Genomic DNA, 21221 nt, shown 5'->3' with positions numbered 1-21221 from the left:
GCCTGCAATGCGAGCAAACTCCCGTGATCGCTCTTTCTGCTTCTCTCTATCAAGAGGGAACATGATGAACCTGTTGCGGTCTCATGTAGTGCCTCCATGACCTCCCTTATGCAGCAGTGCACTGCACGCTGTGAGATGTTGCACAGCTCACCAGCAGAGGCCTGAAAGGATCCAGAGCCGTTCAGCATCACGGTTACCTTGACAGCCACAGGCAATGCTGTCCTTGCCCTGCTGCGAGGCTGTAGTTGTGGCTGCAGTTGGTGGCAAATCTCCGTCATGACCTCTTTGGTGAGCCTCATCGTTGGATGCACTGATCCTCGCTCATCCAGAGGTAAGAATGTTGTTCCCTGAAGGCAGTCATGGAATATGGCCTCCTGCTCAGTTCCCTCCTTGTCCCTCTCCTCGCAGCCTCTCAGCATGCCCCCAGTCGTGTTCTATGCCCAGCAGGAGCCCTAGCAGACCACCCTTGGTTGCCAGGAATTTTGTTCAAACACTATTGTAAATTACACCAACCGTAAGGCAGTGCCTGCCAAAGCACTCTCAAATATACTATAGCAACTCTCTCAGAACAGGAAGCTTCGACAAAAATACGTCCTATTCTACCAGCAACCAGAAGCAATAATCCAGGAACTAACCTGCAACACCTGCATGATCCCTTTAAATAGCTCTGGGGGTGGGAGTCCTCCAGGCTGTCTTCGGCATGTTCAGGTGTTCGTGGTTAAGACAATGCGTTGAGTGGAGCGTTAAGTGCCAAAATGGTGTCCAGCACTTCAAATAAGCGTTGCACACTGATCTAACGCATATTCTCCCTACTTTACACGCTGCCGATGTTCCTTATCTGTGTGTGCGCGTAACCCTTTACCAAGATGGCGTCCGGCGCATGTGCGCGCGCATTCCAGCCGCCATTTTGGAACTTCGGGAGACCGTGTAGTGCCGAAACAACGGGCGCTACATGGTCCAATTTCCAGCCTATGGTATCTTAATAAAAATTTCTTCGGTTATATACACCATCTGTCCCTCCCAACACACACACACACACACACACACACACACCACAACGCTGAAAATTATAGATAGTCGCCATATGAACATTTACTTACAAAATTCCTTATAGTCACTTGGATATGCAAATTCCTCCAGTACAAAGTATTACACCAGATGTACATATCCCACATAGATTCTGACCATCACAGGGCCGAAAATCCTCAGCCTTATGGCACAGTCGCATCATAACTTAGGCAGGTTTGCACTGAAAGAGCTGCAAGTTAGGCCGGGTCTCAGCATATCTGGGTCCCACCCTAATGTCAGAGTTCCTGTGGGCTTTGTAGTTCAGTGGCACAGAAGGGGTGGAGTTGGGAATTCCTTTGTCAGGATTTCCTGCAACTGCGGCGCTTAAAGTGACCCACTGCATCTGTGGTGGAAGTACTCCTGGTGAGAACAGGTATACCAGCTGCCAAATGGTGTAAGTGGTGCCCGCCTGCAAATTCAGCCCATGACTCAGCCCTGGAGCCCCAAAGAGAGAGATTTTGGCAATATTAACGGGGCCCCTTATTAAAGAAGCCCACTGGGAACAAGTCAGTACTCTTTTTAAGGGGACCACAGCAGTCCTCTAGTCCCGACAATAGTCACCAGACTTCCTAGCAGCTTGAGCAGATGGGTATCCAAGATATGCTGCTAGTTGTGTGGGTTCCCGCCCGTGGTATGCTAATAGGGTGACCTCCCCACTGCCCTGCAAACTCCCATGGGGTCAGCAGTGGAGCTCAATGGCCGTCGCGATCCAGGCATAATTGTCGGGATCACTGGCTCGCAGGCTGTCTGGGCCCATGTAGTGAACCTGCATGTTCTTAAATCACAACATGCACTATGCACAAAAAAAATGATCTTCCTGTAGTTTTCATCTCTATACTTCAGTCCCATCCTTAACCAGTTGACCTTTCAACTCCTTTTGAAATTAATTAATTGACATCGCATTTATCCAAGTATCTGCTACTCTGCTGGTAAAGTAACTAGTTTTAGATACCTTCAGCTGACTTTTCCATGTTTCCCAATTTTTCTCCCCCAGATTATCCTCTTTAAGTCACCGTGGGGATGATTCTTTTCTCTCCTTTCTTATGGAAATAGACTTCCTTTTCAAAGTAGATTTTAAAAGTTCTATTACTCTTTCATCTGTTTGTATTGCTCCAAAGTTTTTTTTTCTGCGAAGGCCTTGTTAATGCAGATGCTGCTGCTGTTGAGCTTCCAGCAGTTGCTTCCTGTTACCTCTCTGTGATGTGATCTCTGGGAGCCAAATCAACAGTGCTGTACTTTCAGAAGAGCTCAACAATCCACTCCCTAATAAAGCACACTGGGGTTTGCAGTGTGGTCACACTGTACAGACATCCACAGCTGAATCCCACATCATCCAACTTTGAAGCTGATAGTTCCTCCTATATAGACCATAATAGTTCAGTTAAACCTTTCCGTACCTCTGAGGGACTCGAGGTTCTTTTGTTCGATCCAGTGGAATCTGAGTGCAAAGCAGCCTGGTACAACAAACACATTTTATCATCAACCTTTATAAGTCAAAACAGTGAAATGAATTTGGCCAGGTCTATTTACATCTTCCCTCACAAGCCTAGCATTCCTAGCTGACATTTCCTCCTATGTGCATCTATAGTCCTGAATTGTCTTGCAGTACCTTCTCTCAGGGAGTTGTCATCCTACCTGTTGGCACTCAGCATGCCAGTGGGTCAGTTATACTCTGCTACCTCAAGCTGTTTATATATCCTGCAACATTCGTCTCTTAAACAGTATGATTCAGAGCTATTTCATTTTGAGAAAAGCACTGATTGAAGCTTGCAGCTCTGCATATTTCCTAAGCCACAGTGGAATGAAATAATGTAGTTACAGACAACATCACACAAGAACAAGCCTTAGATATAAATAACAATACATTTTAACAGTTTGCTAACAAAGCACAATTCATTGCTCCTGCACTTTATTGCTTTCCACAGAAGTTTTAGATCATAAAGAACACTGAATATCCACATGATTTACGAACTAAAAAATGTGTAAAGCATATACCATGACTACAAACAGGCCACAGTGATGCCACCTCACTCAGAATGCACCGCACAAAGGAGAAGAAGTGGCTTCCCCTAGTTATGGAAAAATACATAATGTTCAAGAATTATCTTTTTTGAAAAGCATTAGGTTTCTCAGTGGCAAAAATATAACTTTTCTAAAAAGGCCGTTCCTCAGTGATTCAATATGTAAGTGCACTGCCCAGTGTTCACCAACACCAGGAAGGTTCCAATTTTGATAATACTCTCGACTGAGTAATTTAGGTACTACATCTCAAGGATACCCCAGATCTGCCAAAAAATCAGCGGAGTGGATGGGAGAGGCAGAAAGCATTGGCCATAAATTCCAAACTTATTACTACCTGCAGATCTTTAAACTTCACCTTTAGCTCTGTGTACACCATTCACAGTATACTTTATAACACAATTTTTCCTTCCAACCTGTCATTATCTCTATTGAATTTTATCTGCAACTGCTCTTCCCATTTATAGATTTTATCTAAGTCCTTTTGCAGGCCCCTGGGTGTTTCCTTTGACTCAACTGTACCCCTAATTTAGCATTATCTGCACCTTTGGCCAGTTTACATTGGGTTGCTGAATTCAAGTCGTTAATAGGGACATAAGGGGCCCAAGTACCAGTCCCTGGGGCACTCCACTCAGTATCCTACCAAACCCTGCCCAAAATTACTCCCCCATCACTGGGCATTGTTTCTTTTCCTTGAGCGAATATGTTATCCACTTCCAGATTCCACCGTGAATTCCCATTACTTTCAGCTTCTGCAGCAGCTTTTCGAAACCGCATTGAAGTTTTTTTGGAAATCTAAGTACATGATGTCCTATAATTTCTCGCAATCCACTTGGGATGTCAATTCCTCTAAAAAGTTACAGTCAGACAGGGTTTTCCATTTTGGCCATTATTTACTAGATTGCCTCATAGGTAGTCCTCAAATTTTCTTTTGATAATTGATTCTATTATTTTACCAGCAATGGATTAGTTGTTCCCAGATTAGAATAATTACTCTCTAATATCTTCATTCAGATATGGCTAAATTCCTACCAGGACCTGAGCAACCATGTCTTATAAGAGATCTCCAACCATTCCTTTAGTCCCCAGAAACATAATGCCTGGTTCACCTGTGCTCTGGCCGTCAGAACTTAACATCGCGCTCTCCTCGTGTTCTGCACTTGGGATTTCCACCAATTTTTGAACGTGGGTACTACGTTGACTTGCTTACAGTTTAGCTGAGCCTCCCCAGCATTCAGGTAATGTGCTCATGATTTTTGCGAGTATATTTATGAATGGATATTCCATGCTGAAGAATTATGAGTTTATGCTTTATGTGCTCTGAGTCTCATATTGCTTTGCAACATCTAAAAAACAATAGAATTCTTGTTTTAAAAGAAGGAAAAGAGGTCAGGCACTTCCCTGCAGAGAGGAAGGGTAAGACACCCTCAGGCTATTCTGGTGCACCTCCTTCCAGTCTGTTCATAGCAGCAGAAGCACAGGCCTGTCAGTAAGTTGCCTGCCTGCTCTCTTGACTAGGGAGGGATGTATGGCTATGAGAGACCTAAAGAATGGATGATAAATCAATCTGAAATTTTAATTAAATTACATGAAACATTTACGTTCCTATGGCAAAATGCAAGCGGTTCTCCCGTTACTTTCCTAGTCCCTGTCACCTGCTGACTGCCCCATCTCTTGATGTTGTTCCAATGTTATTTCAGAATTAATAAATTATGAAATGTAACTTATATTAAGGGAGAATGGTGGAGCAGTTTGTCTGGATCTCCAACACACAGCGCCACACTGAAATAGGTTTGTGCCCACAAATCTCCACGTGGCAACTTCCCAATCTTACCTATGCCACTGGAGATGATGGCAACCAAAGCACAGTTGTGTGACCACCCACAAGGGGATTCAGAGAATTGTTGACCCTGGGCTGCTGATGCACCTTCTGCCACAACTAGCTCAACAGCAGCATTGGCAGAGACGTGGAAGCAGGCCGTGTGACTGTTCTCTCAGTTGGACTATGGTGCACATGGCTATAGAAACCTCGTGATGAAGAAAGTAGAAAATCATTTGCAAGAAAAAAAAGAAACTCTGGATGAAATGTTGATTTTTAAAAACTATTTCAAACCTAACCAATTCGCTCAACACATTGGTGCTATTGCTTTCCCAATTAATGTCCGTACAATTTTTTTTTTAAACTCATTCTTAGGAGGTGGGAATCACTGGCAAGGCTGGCATTTATTGCCCATCCCTAGTTTCCCTCAAAAAGGTGGTAGTGGGCCACCTTCTGGAACTGCTGCAGTCAGTGTGGTGAAGGTGCCCCCACAATGCTGTTAGGTAGGGAGTTTCACAGCCGAGTGATCCGTCTAGATTGATTCTTGTTTTTCTCTCTAGTGGTTTCACACAACTGAGTGGTTTGGTAGGCCACTTTAGAGGGCAGTTAAGAGTCAACCACAGTAATGTGGGACTGGAGTCACGTATAAGCCAGACCGGGTAAGGACGGCAGGTTTACTTTCCTAAAGGACATTAGTGAATTAGTTGGGATTTTGACAATCCAACAGCTTCGTGGTTACTTATTCTGACACCAGCTTTTAATTACCAGATTTTTAAAAATGAGTTTGAATTTTCGAACTGGCATGGCGGGATTTGAACTCACGATATTTGGATTATTAGTCCAGGCCTCTGGATGCCTAGTTCAGTAACATAACAACTACACTACCGAACCCTGTAAACTATGCTACTGTTCCCTGTATTACTCAGAACCTATCTACATTAGGCTTATGGAATCAAATTCTGTTTCCTATATTTAAATGCAACCAGAGGAAGTAGGAATGGAGACAGACTATAGGGGGGTTAAATTGGGCCATTTAGAGCCCTTTTTTTTTTTAAGGTGCTACGCGGCCAACTAAGCCTCAAAAATGGGGTCCGAGATGCACGCGCACACTTCCGACGGGAAGTGCACAGGACATCATCCGAGTAAAGGGGTTTGCGCGCCAGCAGCATGCAGAGTGGGAAGATTATGATGCAAATCAATGTGCAACGCTGCTTTATAGGGACTGCTGCTATTTTGGAACTCCACTCTCCATCCAACGCACTGTCTTAACATCGCACAGCTGAACAGGACTCAAAGAGCATGAACGATCCCCCACCAGCACTATTTAAAAGGATCATGCAGGAGTTATAGGTGAGTTGCTGGATTATTTCTTCTGGCTGCTTGTGCATTTGAATGTGGATAAAGTTTCAATACTCCACAGGGAGTAGGCTGGCTGGCTGATAGGCAACAGTAAAGCCACTGGCAGGGCAGGGGTGGGAGCAGGAATGCTATCATCCTGAGAGAGGACAGCAGGTTCGTGTTCCATGGAGCCACTGCCACTTGCTGCCTCCTGTTATGTGTCACCTTCTCCTGCAAGAAAGAAAGAAATGCGTCATGGTTGAATAGCTATCAGTGTGTGTGAACTGTGAGTTGTGGGTGTGAGACTTGCAACAGTGCTAAGTATGTGAGGGTGAGATAAAGCGTATGATTTGAATGGTTGAGTACTGACTGAAAGAGATTGTTGGTGGGTGGGTGATGGGGGTGTAGTGAATTGAGCAGTGGATGAGGCTAGTCGTGCAGTTGGCAGGATTTGCCACTTGAAACTTGAACTCACTCACCGTGACAACTCGTTTTAAATCATTGAACTTCTTCCTGCACTGCATTCATGTTCTTGAAACTACGCTCCTGGCATTTCCTTCCTCCCATTGCCTCCTGACCATATGTCTGGAGGGTCTCCTGCCCCCCTGCTGATACAAGATGCCCCTCCTTCTCTCCACCTCTTGCACCAAGGCCTCCAGTGCATTATTAGAGAACTTTGGTGCACGCTCTCTCCCAAGCGCAGCCATTCTTCAAAGAATCACAGCACAGATTCAGTTTTGAAACAATTCCCACCACTTCTTGCAGCCACAATGCACCTTCCCTTTAAGACTTGTAGGCTGCTTTTAAGATACTCGTAAGATCGAAACCCCCTGCTGATACGTACAGCCAATCAACAGCGCAGGTAGTGCTGGCTGCACGCAGCAATCATTTAAAACAGCAAGCGGCATGAATATAATGTGCATCGCAACTACCGGGCACTGGTTAATCGCGCACTGCAATCGCCGCGCCCGTTTTTAGGGTTTATCCAATTTAACCTCCTATTAGTTGAAGTGTCAGTACATTCAGGACTGAAAGCAGGTGGCCCAGTGCCGGCTGCATTCAGGGCAGCCCAATTTTATAAAAGGAGCCTCAAACAGGCGTTAGGCTCCTTATTTACATATGCAAAGGGCCAAATGCCTGTTTCAGGCCTGAGCCCTGGATGCCTCTTTTCCTGCTTTTAACAATATGGCGGGCAGCGCACCTCTGCCCGCCATATTGAATACTTAGGCGCCAATTTTGCACCTGAAAAACGGGTGCGGAGCCATCGAATTTCTAGGCCTCCATCTTTTATAGTAGGGTGCCTGTCCAGCTGGGCTCCTCTGTGGAATGTAGAGACCCAGTTGCTCCATCAGTGAAAATGCATTCCCCATGTTCATTTTAGTGAATCCAGCTAACCTTTATCTAAAATACAGATATCGACCCAGGTTTCTATCTCCCATCAGCTACACGCCTTTGTAATAGTAATATAAAAGTGCCTGAACTATATTTACTTTTGGTCGTCCATATATTATGTAGAGAATTCACATACACCTTCACTGGAAATCTGAATGAGGTGCAACTTCTTCAGCAAATCAACAAATTACCTTTCAAGAAGCTAAATACATATTTAATAAGAAGTGCTTCCTTTCCACGATAATTTACTGCGGCCAAATAATAGATTACTTATTTCAGTAACTAATGTCCAATTACACAAATAAATGGTTGATTAACTCTAATTCATATTGCTAGCAGTAACTCCCATGCCTTATTCTTTCCACTTACTAATTTTCTTACTTACACACTGCCTTATGTCTAATATTGTTTGCCAGCCTAGAGCCAGTATGGTTAAAAACTAATTAGATGGCTTCTTCAGAAAACAAATGTAAATGAACTCGACATGATCATTGTCCCCAAGAGCGTCCAAGGACTGCCTCATTGTACTCAGTCACATTTGTCCAAACTACATAAACAACTCCACCTCAAAGAAGCTAAAAGAAAGCAATTTACAGCACCTTTTGGCAAAATGATTTCCACTACTTGTTTCAGGTCTGTATAAATTCAAGGAAAAGAGATACAGACAGATGGCCTAGCAAGTTCCTATGTTGCATTTCTTGCATTGTGTGCACGTTTTAACCCATAGCAATTTTACCTGCTCTGTTCTGACAAACCATTGGAATTATACTTGTACAAGGACTTCTATTGAAACTTCTATATAGTCTCTTTAATTACATTGCAATTTAAAAAAAACAGAATATCTTTTTTTTTTAAATTGGAACTAAATTCTTAATCAATCTATAATATATTAAAAGTCTTGCATATAGTGCCCACTTCCTGTAGGTGTCACACATATTCCCATCACACTTTCCCTGTGTTAATAACACTCCTATTGTTATATACCCATGAGAAACACCATGGGAAATGTGCAAGCAATGTATTAAAAGTTTTTTTTCTCTTTCTCTCTCTACAGGTGCTGCCTGACCTGCTGAGCGTTTCCAGCATTTTCTGTTTTTATATTAAAAGTTGTGTTTGCTGCACAAAAAAGTCATTTTTAAAAATTTTGTTCTTAAGAGCAATAAACACTTGACTACTATCCATTATCCAGAGGATTCAAATAAAAAAAGATTTATTTCACCATTTCTCAGTATATCTCTCACAAACTTCTACCCTGTCCTCTGACCTGCAATGAGCTATGGAGAGCATATACAAAGGACTTTACTTAAAAACATGAGTTACTGTAAGTATAATATTTCAGTCTGGATATCTTTCAAATAAATCACAGCTACATCAACTTTAGAGATGCTTTCTGCATATTTGAATTCCCCATCTCTCCCTCAAACCTGGTAATTGGATTGTAATGGTTACGGTGATCCAAGAAGAAGGTCACCCACACCTTCTTGGTTTCAGATTTTAAAAAGTATTGCCTGTAGTCTACCAACATCATCCCTAATAAAACATCAACATAAAAGCAATTGTGCCCTTTTAGATGCAGTCATAACATCAGTTAGTGAAATTCAAGGACGATATATCACTTTAATTAAAGCTGCCAGTATTTTATTCCTTTTCTGGAGAGCAAAAAAGTGACATAAGACCTGAGCATCAGATCATTCATCAGCACCAGTTGCTGATAGATCCAAACAGGACAGATAGCAACATCCCACGAGAATCACAAGTCTTATACTATATTGAGAATAGGATGAACATTCTGATAGAAGTAATAATACATTTTGGTTTGTCAAGCAATGCTTAGCCATTATTACAATAAGCTAGTTATTTCCATTCAAGCCAGGATCATGAGATTATAAACATGTAAAAAGCCTGGTACCCACTTAATAAAAAAAGAATTTGACCGTACGTAGTCAATTTAGCCAGCCCTGGTTATCAGACATGGAATCATGTTATACTCTTCAAGTCACTATTCAACTGTCAGCTTCAGTGAAAACCAGCACCGTTTTTTGACAAGCTTTTCCCCCTTCCTCTTATATCTGTATGTATATCTTTACAATGCAGCCACTTTAACACAGGCACTACCATGGTACTGAGCATTGTCTACACATCTTGAACATAAAACTAGACTTAATTTGTTACTGATACAGCTGTTCAAAATGTGACTTGGATATTAAACACTGCTCCACAGAAAAATTAAAACTAAAGATGGAGTTGGACTCAAGCAGTTCAAAGGTGAAGCACAGAATATAATTTCCTCTTCATAGAATCATAGAAAGTTACAGCACAGAAGGAGGCCATTCGGCCCATCGTGTCCGTGCCGGCCGAAAACGAGCTGTCCAGCTTAATCTCACTTTCCAGCACTTGGTCCGTAGCCCTGTAGGTTACGGCACGTCAAGTGCACATCCAAGTACTTTTTAAATGCAATGAAGGTTTCTGCCTCTACCACCCTTTCAGGCAGTGAGTTCCAGACCCCCACCACCCTCTGGGTAAAAAAAATTCTCCTCAGCTCCCCTCTAATCCTTCTACCAATTACTTTAAATCTATGCCCCCTGGTCACTGACCCACTGTTAAGGGAAATAGGTCCTCCCTATCCACTCTATCTAGTCCCGTCATAATTTTATACATCTCAATTAAATCTCCCCTCAGCCTCCTTTGTTCCAAAGAAAACAACCCCAGCCTATCAATCTTTCCTCATAGCTAAAATTCGCCAGCCCTGGCAACATCCTTGTAAATCTCCTCTGTACCCTCTCTAGTGCAATCACCTCTTTCCTGTAATGTGGTGACCAGAACTGTACGCAATACTCAAGCTGTGGCCTAAACAATGTTTTATACAGTTCGAGCATAATCTCCCTGCTCTTATATTCTACGCTCGGCTAATAAAGGAAAGTATCCTGTAAGCCTTTTTAACCACCTTTTCTACTTGTCCTGCTACCTTCAGGGATCTGTGGACATGCACTCCAAGGTCCCTTTGTTTCTCTACACCTCTCAGTAGCCTCCCATTTATTGTGCATTCCCTTGCCTTGTTTGCCCTGCCAAAATGCATTACCTCGCACTTCTCTGCCCACCTGACCAGTCCATTGATATCTTCCTGCAATCTACAGCTTTCCTCCTCATTATCAACAACATGGCCAATTTTTTAATAATCTGCAAACTTCTTGATCAAGCTCCCCACATTTAAGTCCAAATCATTAATATATACCACATAAAGCAAGGGACCTAGTACTGAGTCTTGCGGGACCCTATTGGAAACATCCTCATTATCAACCATTACTCTTTGCTTCCTGCCACTTTCCCTTGGATCCCATGGGCTTTTACTTTTTTGACCAGTCTACCATGTGGGACCTTATCAAAAGCCACATACACTACATCAAACGCATTATCCTCATTGACCCTCCTTGTTACCGGCTCACAAAATTCAAACAAGTTAGTCAGACACGTCTTTCTCTTAACAAATCCATGCTAACTTTCCTTAATTAACCCGTGCTTTTCTAAATGACGATTTATGCTGTCCCTTGGAATCGATTCCAATAATTTGCCCACCACCGAGGTTAGACTCACTGGCCTATAATTACTCGGTCTATCTCTTTCTCCCTTTTTAAACAACGGTACAACGTTAGCAGTCCTCTTTACCATCATTTAAGATATTCAGTTTAACAAAGGTGAATCTAAGCTGGGAATAGTGGTTGTACTATAGGCCTATTACAGTGGAACCCACTCCAGCAACCATATAATACCACAGCAAACTTCACTTTCGAACAGGTCAGATCAGAAAATTGTTGTCTAATGCTGAATTATGATTAATTTTCAGTTATGGACTTGCAACGAGTAGGTTGCTAGTTTAAGATCACCTAAACCAATTTCACTGAGTCCCTGTAATCAGCTGTTGAGAGATTTTGATCTCATGAGCCAGGGCTGAGTTCAAACTAAGTGCAAGAAGTGAAAGAAGCCCCAGTATGTGACTCAATCCCTCTTCAATATTGTTTTAAGTAATATCTTTTTCCCGTATCTTGTGCTATGAAACCTAAATTCATGTACTTGAGGGAACTAAGAAAATAAAGTACCAAAAGAAAATTAAATTTCTTCATAGATCTTATGGTACCAATGACACATTAAAAATCTATAGTCCATAAGTTTGTTAAACAATCCAACAATGTAAACATAAGAACATAAGAAATAGGAGCAGGAGTGGGCCATACGGTCCCTCGAGTCCGCTCCGCCATTCAATCAGATCTTGGCTGATCTTCGACCTTAACTCCACTTTCCTGGTCGATCCCCATATCTCTTGATTCCCTTGATAAAGTAGATCTCTTTATGATTTTAAGTGCTCAAAGTAGTCTATTAAGAGAATAGATTGGTAAACCAATGGTATACTCATGATTAAAATGACTAGATATTGATAATGTTCTGGTCAATGCTTTTTTAAACACTGCAGATTACTGGTGTTAGTCAGTTCAGCACCAAGTTGGTGGCACAGTATCTGAAATCAATCAATATGGAAGTGCAATACACACGTGTGAACAGAATACACCCCTTGCTGCTTGCAATTCTAAAAAAACTGATGGGATTACAGTAATTAATAAAAACCTTAATCCAGCATAGCACAAAAAAGCTCACAGCAGTCCTCGAAGCATACATCATTAATCATTCACTTCAGTGTTAGTTAGTGCTTCTACAATTGGTACATGCAGGGTTTTATTAGACTCTAATCATAGTGCAGTAAGTAGATGTAACCAATCTAAGCCACAAATACTGGCTGCATGAAATCAGGATAGAAGAACAAGCAGGTTGAGAAGACCATGCAGTGATGACAGACAGACCTTTGGAGGGAGGTCCATTTTTTGGTCAGACGACATAACGTAAGCAGCTTGCGTGTAGGCATAGCTTTTGTAGCGTTTAGAAGGTGAAGGGGTGCGCACATGGCCTTGTGCGACACAGACTGTGATCTAAAAGGAGGAAATTGGGAAAAGCAGACAAACATGGTGGAAAGGGTGTCACAGCAAGTAGAGAGATATGAAAAACAAATATAAACTGAGTGAAGAAATCTTAGCAATACCACAAGAATTCGGAGCCAGCTACGCAATAATACTACTCACTACTAATGATTGTTTTAATGCTTTTGTATCTTCCTCCAACAACAATGAAAGCTGGGATTGAAAATTCCTCCATCACTATCATCGGAACCAGAGGAGACAATTTGCATAACAGGGACAAAATGTCAATTTGTCTTAAAGACGAACATGTCAGCTTTTCTCTGTCTGAAGCAGAATACCTCACTTCCGCAGGGCACTTCATCCAGCAACCTTGCCGAAAACCTTAATGTTAGTGAGTGGCTGATTAGTGGGTCACTAGTTAGTGGAATACTGCTGAATCTACCAGGTAACTACTCCAGGTATCATTTCTAAAACTGTTAGTTTAGATAATATTGGGCTGGATCTTGCTGGAAAAATAACGGTGTGTTAACAACGCATGCTGTTATCAATGTGCAAATCGGCCAGCAAATTCAAGTGATTAAGATACATGTTGCGACTTGTGAATCTCCAGAACCTGCTGGTCGATTTATGCCGCTCCGCCGTTTGTTTCGCACAAACAGCATCTCCCCTTAGCCTCCCCGTTATTTTTAACAACTTGCTGGATTTGCACATTAATTGCCAATTAAACACACTACAGAAAGTTCAATCTGGTAATTAAGGGCGTAAGCACCTTTTAAAAATGTGATAATTGTTAATGCAATCGCAATCAACCGCTCTGACACAGAATGGGAACAACTTAATGTATTCAATCTCATTCCTGCAAGTAGTCAATTGTTAGAGATTTTAAAAACGTAAAATTTTCAATTTTAATATTTTTTTCTTAGTTTTCCTTTCTGTCTCTTTTTCTCTCTCTCAATCCAATCCTTCTTTCCCTCTCCATTTCTCTTTCTGGACCTGATTTGACTCTAACCCACCCTCCTTCTCCATTTTTCCTCGGTTTCTTTCCCAATCCTTAAATCTCATTGGTTAAGGAGATACACGGTTGGTCCAGCCGTTAACTAAGGTCCCTGGTGTCACATTGCCCTCACTGTGTCGTTACAAGTTCTCCCTACCAGCAAGTTACGGCACAAATTTTCAAGCTGAAGAGTGCAGGAAAAAAGTTTAACTTACGGTGTACGCCGTGAGATGCCCCACTCTAGCAAGATCCGGCCCATTATAATGTATGAAGTACGTCTTAACCAATAAAAAGCTAACTGAATGACAGCAATGGTATACGAGAATGCTTATTATATCACTAAACAGAAAATTAAAGCTCATGTTAATGTATGCACTTTTGAAAATTTATTATTGACCTTGTGCCTACAGAAGTTTTTACAGTTGTGGTGAGAGACTTGAACATATAATCTGGTCTGTCAGGTGTCCTGGCCAACAGTTATTCCTCAACGAAAACTACAAAAAAAAATTACTTGATCATCTATCTCACTGCTGTTTGTAAGGCCCTGTATTGCGTAAACTGTTTGTCACATTTATCTACATAACAACAATAACTTCTGAAGTACCTCATTGGCAGGGACATCCAGAGGATGTGATAGATGCTATATAAATGTAAGTTCTTTCCCTATTAATATTTGGCTGGTGGATTTTTTCAGAGTACGACAGTGATCACATATATACTGTATCTGTAAAAACTGCACCAAATATATTTAATAACTTCTTCAGATTAAGATTGTTCTGGGCAAAGTAATGTTCCACCATGGAGCTCCAAACACACTGCACAAAATATTGGCTACACACAGCTTATTCCACTAAATTTCCAAACTCTAGCACGTTAGTAGCAGAGGCATTAAGTAGAGACCAGATACATTCCCACAGAATCAAAGGGGACTGATCAAGGATTATCCCTAGTCCACTCTTGTGCACATCCTAGTGACCAGTTCAAAGCAACAGCACCAGACACCTGGGAGCCCATCACCTGCTATCATCTTGACTGAAGTTAGCGTGTAATCTCAAGACACCAGCGGGAAAAAAATAGATGGAGTTTATCCTTAAATGAATTCTCTGAGTCTCTGTGCCAGTCAATGTGCCATAATTTATTATAGTATATTCAAAAATATTATACATTAGTCTCATCATCCCCTGTGTAATTCCTACACAAGTTGCAAACTCAATTTAAAAAACTTTTTTTTGACTACTCAATTCACTGCCTGCACACTAAGGGCTATACTCTTCCCTTTTGTTAAAAAGTAGATTATAGGCCAATCTATTATTATTTTTGACACGCTAACAAAATCAGAGGAATGTGTCATTTTGATGCAATGTACACTTCCTGATCATGGTGGTGGAAATGAAAAAAAAGGTAATCGTATCCCATCTGTAATAATGCAATAATGATCCTTGAACACATCTCAAATTGCTAATGAGCCACTTAACCAGTATAAATGACAAGAAGATTGCTCATGCTGCTGTGGAGAGTGCAATATTTGTGCAAAATGGCTCAGCACCACTTTTGAAAAGTCCATTTTAACCATGAACCACTGTATGTGCGTGTTCATTACAATCACTGCCAGGGTGAGAGAGGTGCATATTGCAAGTATATTGATTTATTTAGATAATTCAACATTTGTCAAATGGCTGAAGTGAATCAGAATTTGGATGAGGCACCGGATGCTCCTGTTTAACAAGAGCTGGTGGGGGTACTGAATCTTTGCAAATACCATCAATCAAACTGTACAGAGCCTTTCTCACAACCAATCATTTAAATGAACCCTTTGCCCCCACGAAAGTTAATGAAAGGAAAGCCCCATCAGCGCCACCGCAGAAAATATATCTCCCATGAGCATCTCAAGAGAGCACGCGGGCAATAGCAGCCTTCACCAGCTCTGCTGAAGCCACTGGGGGAGCAACTCATATTTAGTTGTCAGTAACCTCCGACTCTCGGCCTCCTTGCATTGCCAGGTTGTGCAGAATGCAGCAAACTACAATGATGCGGCCCACTTTGTCTGGGCTATATTCTAGGGAACCCCCAGAGCACTCAAGGCACCTGAACGCTTGCTTCAATGTGCAAATTTGGTCTGTTTGCTGTGTGTTACACTGAAAAATGCTGTGTCCAGATGTCCGCAGATAGTTGTGATGCTTCCTTGTGACAGCAGTAGGCAGTGGCCTAATAGAGATTTCAGGTTTAATTTTAATATTTAAGCAATTATGCCTCGCTGTAACATTGGGCTCGATTTTGCAATGGTGGCAGGTTGGCAGCAGGTGGGATGAAGGTGCGCGTGGCAAACCTGCATGAACAAAACTTACCACTTCCAACGCGATCGCATGTTGATTGATGATAATTAACGTCCTCTCCGGGTTTTGCGCCCGGCGGCTCGCCTGATTGACAGGCTGGCTGCCGTCAGAAGCTGCTGCAACGCGGGGGGGGGGGGGGGGGGAAACGGAACGAGAGAGAGAGCGAGACGTCATCCGGCGCTGGACTGGAAAACCTGCGGCGGGGGGGTAGAGAGAGCGGAAGATCCGAAGGACAATCGGTGGGGGGGGGGGGGGGGGGGGGGGTAGAGAGAGCGGAGGATCCGGAGGACAACAGCGGGGGGGTGAAGAGGGGGACATCGGGGAGGGGGGGGGTGAAGAGGGGGACATCGGGGGGGGTTGAAGAGGGGGACATCGGGGGGGGGGGGTGAAGAGGGGGACATCGGGGGGGGGGGGTGAAGAGGGGGACATCGGGGGGGGGGGTGAAGAGGGGGACATCGGGGGGGGGTGAAGAGGGGGACTTCAGGGGGGGGGGTGAAGAGGTGGACATCGGGGGGGCTGAAGAGGGGGACATCGGGGGGGGGGGTGAAGAGGGGGACTTCAGGGGGGGGTGAAGAGGGCGACATCGGGGGGGGTGAAGAGGGGGACATCGGGGGGGGGGGTGAAGAGGGCGACATCGGGGGGGGGTGAAGAGGGGGACATCGGGGGGGGGTGAAGAGGGCGACATCGGGGGGGGTGAAGAGGGGGACATCGGGGGGGGTGAAGAGGGGGACATCGGGGGGGGGTGAAGAGGGGGACATCGGGGGGGGTGAAGAGGGGGACATCGGGGGGGGTGAAGAGGGGGACATCGGGGGGGGTGAAGAGGGGGACATCGGGGGGGGTGAAGAGGGGGACATCGGGGGGGGTGAAGAGGGGGACATCGGGGGGGGTGAAGAGGGGGACATCGGGGGGGGGGGTGAAGAGGGGGACATCGGGGGGGGTGAAGAGGGGGACATCGGGGGGGGTGTGAAGAGGGGGACATCGGGGGGGGTGAAGAGGGGGACATCGGGGGGGGTGAAGAGGGGGACATCGGGGGGGTGAAGAGGGGGACATCGGGGGGGTGAAGAGGGGGACATCGGGGGGGTGAAGAGGGGAACATCGGGGGGGTGAAGAGGGGGACATCGGGGGGGTGAAGAGGGGGACATCGGGGGGGTGAAGAGGGGGACATCGGGGGGGTGAAGAGGGGGACATCGGGGGGGGTGAAGAGGGGTACATCGGGGGGGTGAAGAGGGGTACATCGGAGGGGGTGTGTGAAGAGGGGGACATCGGGGGGGGTGTGTGAAGAGGGGGACATCGGGGGAGTGAAGAGGGGGACATCGGGGGGGGTGAAGAGGGGTACATCGGGGGGGTGAAGAGGGGTACATCGGAGGGGGTGTGTGAAGAGGGGGACATCGGGGGGGGTGTGTGAAGAGGGGGACATCGGGGGAGTGAAGAGGGGGACATCGGGGGAGTGAAGAGGGGGACATCGGGGGGGGTGAAGAGGGGTACATCGGGGGGGGTGAAGAGGGGTACATCGGGGGGGGGGGGTGTGAAGAGGGGGACATCGGGGGGGGGGTGTGAAGAGGGGGACATCGGGGGGGGGTGTGAAGAGGGGGACATCGGGGGGGGGTGTGAAGAGGGGGACATCGGGGGGGGGTGTGAAGAGGGGGACATCGGGGGGGGTGTGAAGAGGGGGACATCGGGGGGGTGTGAAGAGGGGGACATCGGGGGGTGTGTGAAGAGGGGGTCTTCGGGGGGTGAAGAGGGGGACATCAGAAAGGGAGACATCAGACTTCGGAGCAGGGTGCAAAGGTAGGTTCATTCTGTGTTTTCACTTCCGTCTATGGTTTTTTAATTTAATTTACTTAGTTTCTTGTTCCCTGATCCGGCCCTTCATGCCTGGTTTCACCCAGGTAAGTTAAAAATCATTCTAATGACTTACTCTGTCACAGGAAAAGTGCCTTAAGTAGGTACATTTGGCTCTTCGACAGTCATCCCGCCGGCTTTAATTGGATTTCCTGCGCGCGCACAGGTGGGTCCCATCAAACTCGGAAGTCGGTGGATTGGAGCCGGCTTCCGAACTCGAACGGGATTTCTGCGAATTTCAGAGCCGCCCCACCCCCAATGCACCCACAAGTGCCTCCTAAAATCACCCCCATTAGGAGGCTTCTGATTCTGTGAAATGGCTTCTCGGTTACCTCTCCAACTACTGCTCTAAGTATATATTTATTATGTTTATTATTACAAAAAAAAATCTTTTTATAAATAGAATTGTTTTTAAATGCATACACACATTCCAATAAACTCTTCCCACCCCTATCAGGCCTCAATTAAAGTGACTCCCCAACAAACAATCCAGAGGGCCTATTCCTGGAAGCTTCCTGCTGAGGTCTCCAGCTCAATTCCCCTGTTGCCGCTGAAATTTCCAGCCAGCTTGGAGCCCCACATTCTTCCTTGACCCACGTCGGCTCCCACCTTAGTCCCTGACCTAAATGCCCTATTGGCACCAAAATTGCTGCTTGGCCTTGAAACTCACATTCCTCCTCAACATGTGACAGGCTTCCTGCTACAGTCCCCTACTCGAGTTCCCTACTGCCGCTTAAATTCCTGGCTAGACTGCAGCTCTACATTCTTTCCACCTCCAAGACCCATTCTTGAATGCTCGCTGACCTACATTGGCTCACGGTCTGGAAACGCCTCGAGTTTAAAATTCTCATCCTCTTTTTCAAATCCCTCCATGGCCTCGTCCCTCCCTATCTCTGTAACCTCCTCCAGCCCTACAACCCTCCAAGATCTATGCACTCCTCCAATTCTTGCCTCTTGCGCATCCTCGATTTTAATCGCTCCACCATTGCCGGCCGTGCCTTCAGCTACCCAGGCACAAAACTCTGGAATTCCCTACCTAAGCCTCTCCGCCTTTCTCTCCACCCTTAAGATGCTCCTTAAAACCTATCTCTTTCACCTGTCCTAATATCTCATGTGACTCGGTGTCAAATTTTGTTTGATTAAGCTCCTGTGAAGTGCCTTCGGATGTTTTACTACATTAAAGGAGCCATATAAATGCAAGCTGTTGTTGTTGTTGTTGAATCTCCTCCACTTTGCTACTTTGGTCTCCGACCCAGAGGGCCCCTTCCCTAAGCTCCCTGGTCCGACTACCCTACTCCTGCTTAATTTCTTCCCAGCCTGATTTAAGAATATATGAAAAAGACAGGCAGGAAAAGAGCAGCTGGTCCATCAATCCTGCCCAAAATCATGATTTGCTGGAGCATCATGACTAGATACTTCTAAACCCTCCCCCCACCCCCACAACCCCACTCCCACAGCCATGTAATCTCCTGGGAGAGGCAATAAAATAGAGCAAAGCCCACTCTTGCATAGTTTAAACTCATGTCGCCTGGTTCTCCCCAGTCTGTCAAACTGGAATAATCTACTCAATAGGCAGGTTATCCAGCCCTTTCATTATTTTATAAACCTCAATCAGGTCACTTCTAAGTCTATGCTGCTCTAAAATAAATAGACCAAGCTCCTTAAGCTAATCTGAGTAGCTAAGATTCTTTAAGCTAGGAATCATTCTCATAGCTCTCCTCTGAACCTTTACAAGGCTACTATATCATGCACCCAATGCGAGGGGACCAAAACTGGGCACAGCACTCCAGATGCGGTCTAACTAGCGACCTGTATAATGTCAGAATGATGTCCTTTGATTTGTACTCAATGGTTCTATTCATACAACCCAATACCCTGTTAGCTTTAGCTGCAGCTTCTCTACATTGGTCAGTGATCTGTGCACAATAACATCAAGATCTTTTTCTTTGTCCACCTCTTTCAGTATTGTTCCCTGCAAATGATAAGTGTACTCTGTGTTGGCCTCACCAACAGGCATGACACTACATTTGTCTAAGTTTAATGCCATTTGTCACAGTGTAGCCCACTCTCCTAGTGCATCTAAATCTCTTCGCATTTGATTGCACTTCTCTACTGTCTTAACCCCTGCAAAGATTTTGGTGTCATCTGCAAACTTACTGACCATACTCACAACACCACTGTGCAGGTCTGTAATAAAGACAGTGAACAGTAGCGGGCCGAGGACTGATGCCTGGGGAACACCTCCCTCTTGTCGGCTCCTTTGGGTCCTTTCTCCACTTGCCCCTGTTGTACTTTTTTTTTTAAATGCCCCTATTGTACTGCTTCCCCCGTCCCCAAAAAGCCCCATTTCTACTTTGCTTGTGCTCACTTTTCTTTTAAAATACATCAGCTGTACTTTCTTAAAAAAAACCTGGTTGGTCTCTGTTTTTTTTAGTGGAGTTCCCCATTTTCCTCCTTGCTTTTTTAATAAACTGTGCTGCACCCTAGTTCCCTGCATTTTTTTTCCCAATATGACCATTCTGCTGTGTATGTTTCTTTCAACAGCTCTGTTGTGCTGTGTGCACATTACTTAAATTTACTGCAAAACCACTCTAACCCTTTGAGCAATCAATATGTGTTGTACTTCGCAGGACATTAATGATCTGTCATCAACAGATCTTACAAATTTAATATCTGAAAATAAAGCTTCTTTAACATATTGAATATCAAATTAAAGTGGGAAATTACAACGTTAAAATGTTTCTGCATTCATTCTTAACCCACAGTCAATTCCCCTTCAATTCAGATCTTAGACTATGGCAAGCCGTGCATATTGCACTGTTGTGCAGAATTTACAGCATTGGTTAACTGTTCAGTTCATGCTTGTCACACTTATCATTAAGCCACATGCATGCACAATTTGAATCGTTTCTAGGGAAGTACTTTAAACATAAATAGCCAAGAGAGCTTAAATTAAAAATACATCAGGCTACCATGTTTATTTAATGGCTCCATAAGGCAGAGCTTATAAAATTGCAAGTCTCAAGAGCAAAGGGAGCGGGACCAAAGATGGACAGACAAGGGCACAGTTCTAAAACACATCAGCAGAAAATTCGTCTTCAATGGAGAAGAAAATTGGGCAGACTGCAAATCGGGCTGCCGATTCACTATCGCCCAAGGTGAATTTTCTGCTCATATATTTTAAAACTGTGCCCACGATGAATTTATACCCCTATGTTCTTTTGCGGTATATTAATGCCAAATTATTTTCAGTAGAGTCCTATTAATCCTTTATCTAATTAGCTCATGCTTCAATGTCAGTTCCCAACTACATTCACTCTATTTCGTTCTTCCCGAACATTTCACTCTATTTTATTCTTCCTACCCTTCCTTAATGTTTCCTTATTATTCCAGTCAGATGTAAACACTCAGAGCTCCTTCCCAACGGATAACATAATCAAAATCTCCACTAA

At 44.3% G+C, this 21221-nt stretch overlaps 1 protein-coding gene across 13 annotated transcripts in view; it reads right to left on the bottom strand.

The window, feature by feature from the left end:
• Positions 1-21221, bottom strand: part of dmd (dystrophin) — a 1591310-nt gene that overhangs the window by 988701 nt on the left and 581388 nt on the right. For 11 of the 13 annotated variants that reach the window (XM_067992781.1, XM_067992785.1, XM_067992782.1 and 8 more), the window contains one exon: positions 12487-12612. The exons of the other annotated variants lie outside the window; for them this stretch is intronic. In XM_067992781.1, coding sequence (XP_067848882.1) covers positions 12487-12612 — 126 coding nt within the window. The remainder of the gene's footprint in view (positions 1-12486; positions 12613-21221) is intronic. 13 annotated transcript variants of the gene reach the window in all.

Source organism: Heptranchias perlo, chromosome 11 (genome assembly GCF_035084215.1).
Source record: "Heptranchias perlo isolate sHepPer1 chromosome 11, sHepPer1.hap1, whole genome shotgun sequence".
Taxonomy (NCBI): domain Eukaryota; kingdom Metazoa; phylum Chordata; class Chondrichthyes; order Hexanchiformes; family Hexanchidae; genus Heptranchias; species Heptranchias perlo.
Note: the sequence above shows the minus strand (reverse complement) of the source record. Positions and strands in the feature narration are given on the sequence as shown.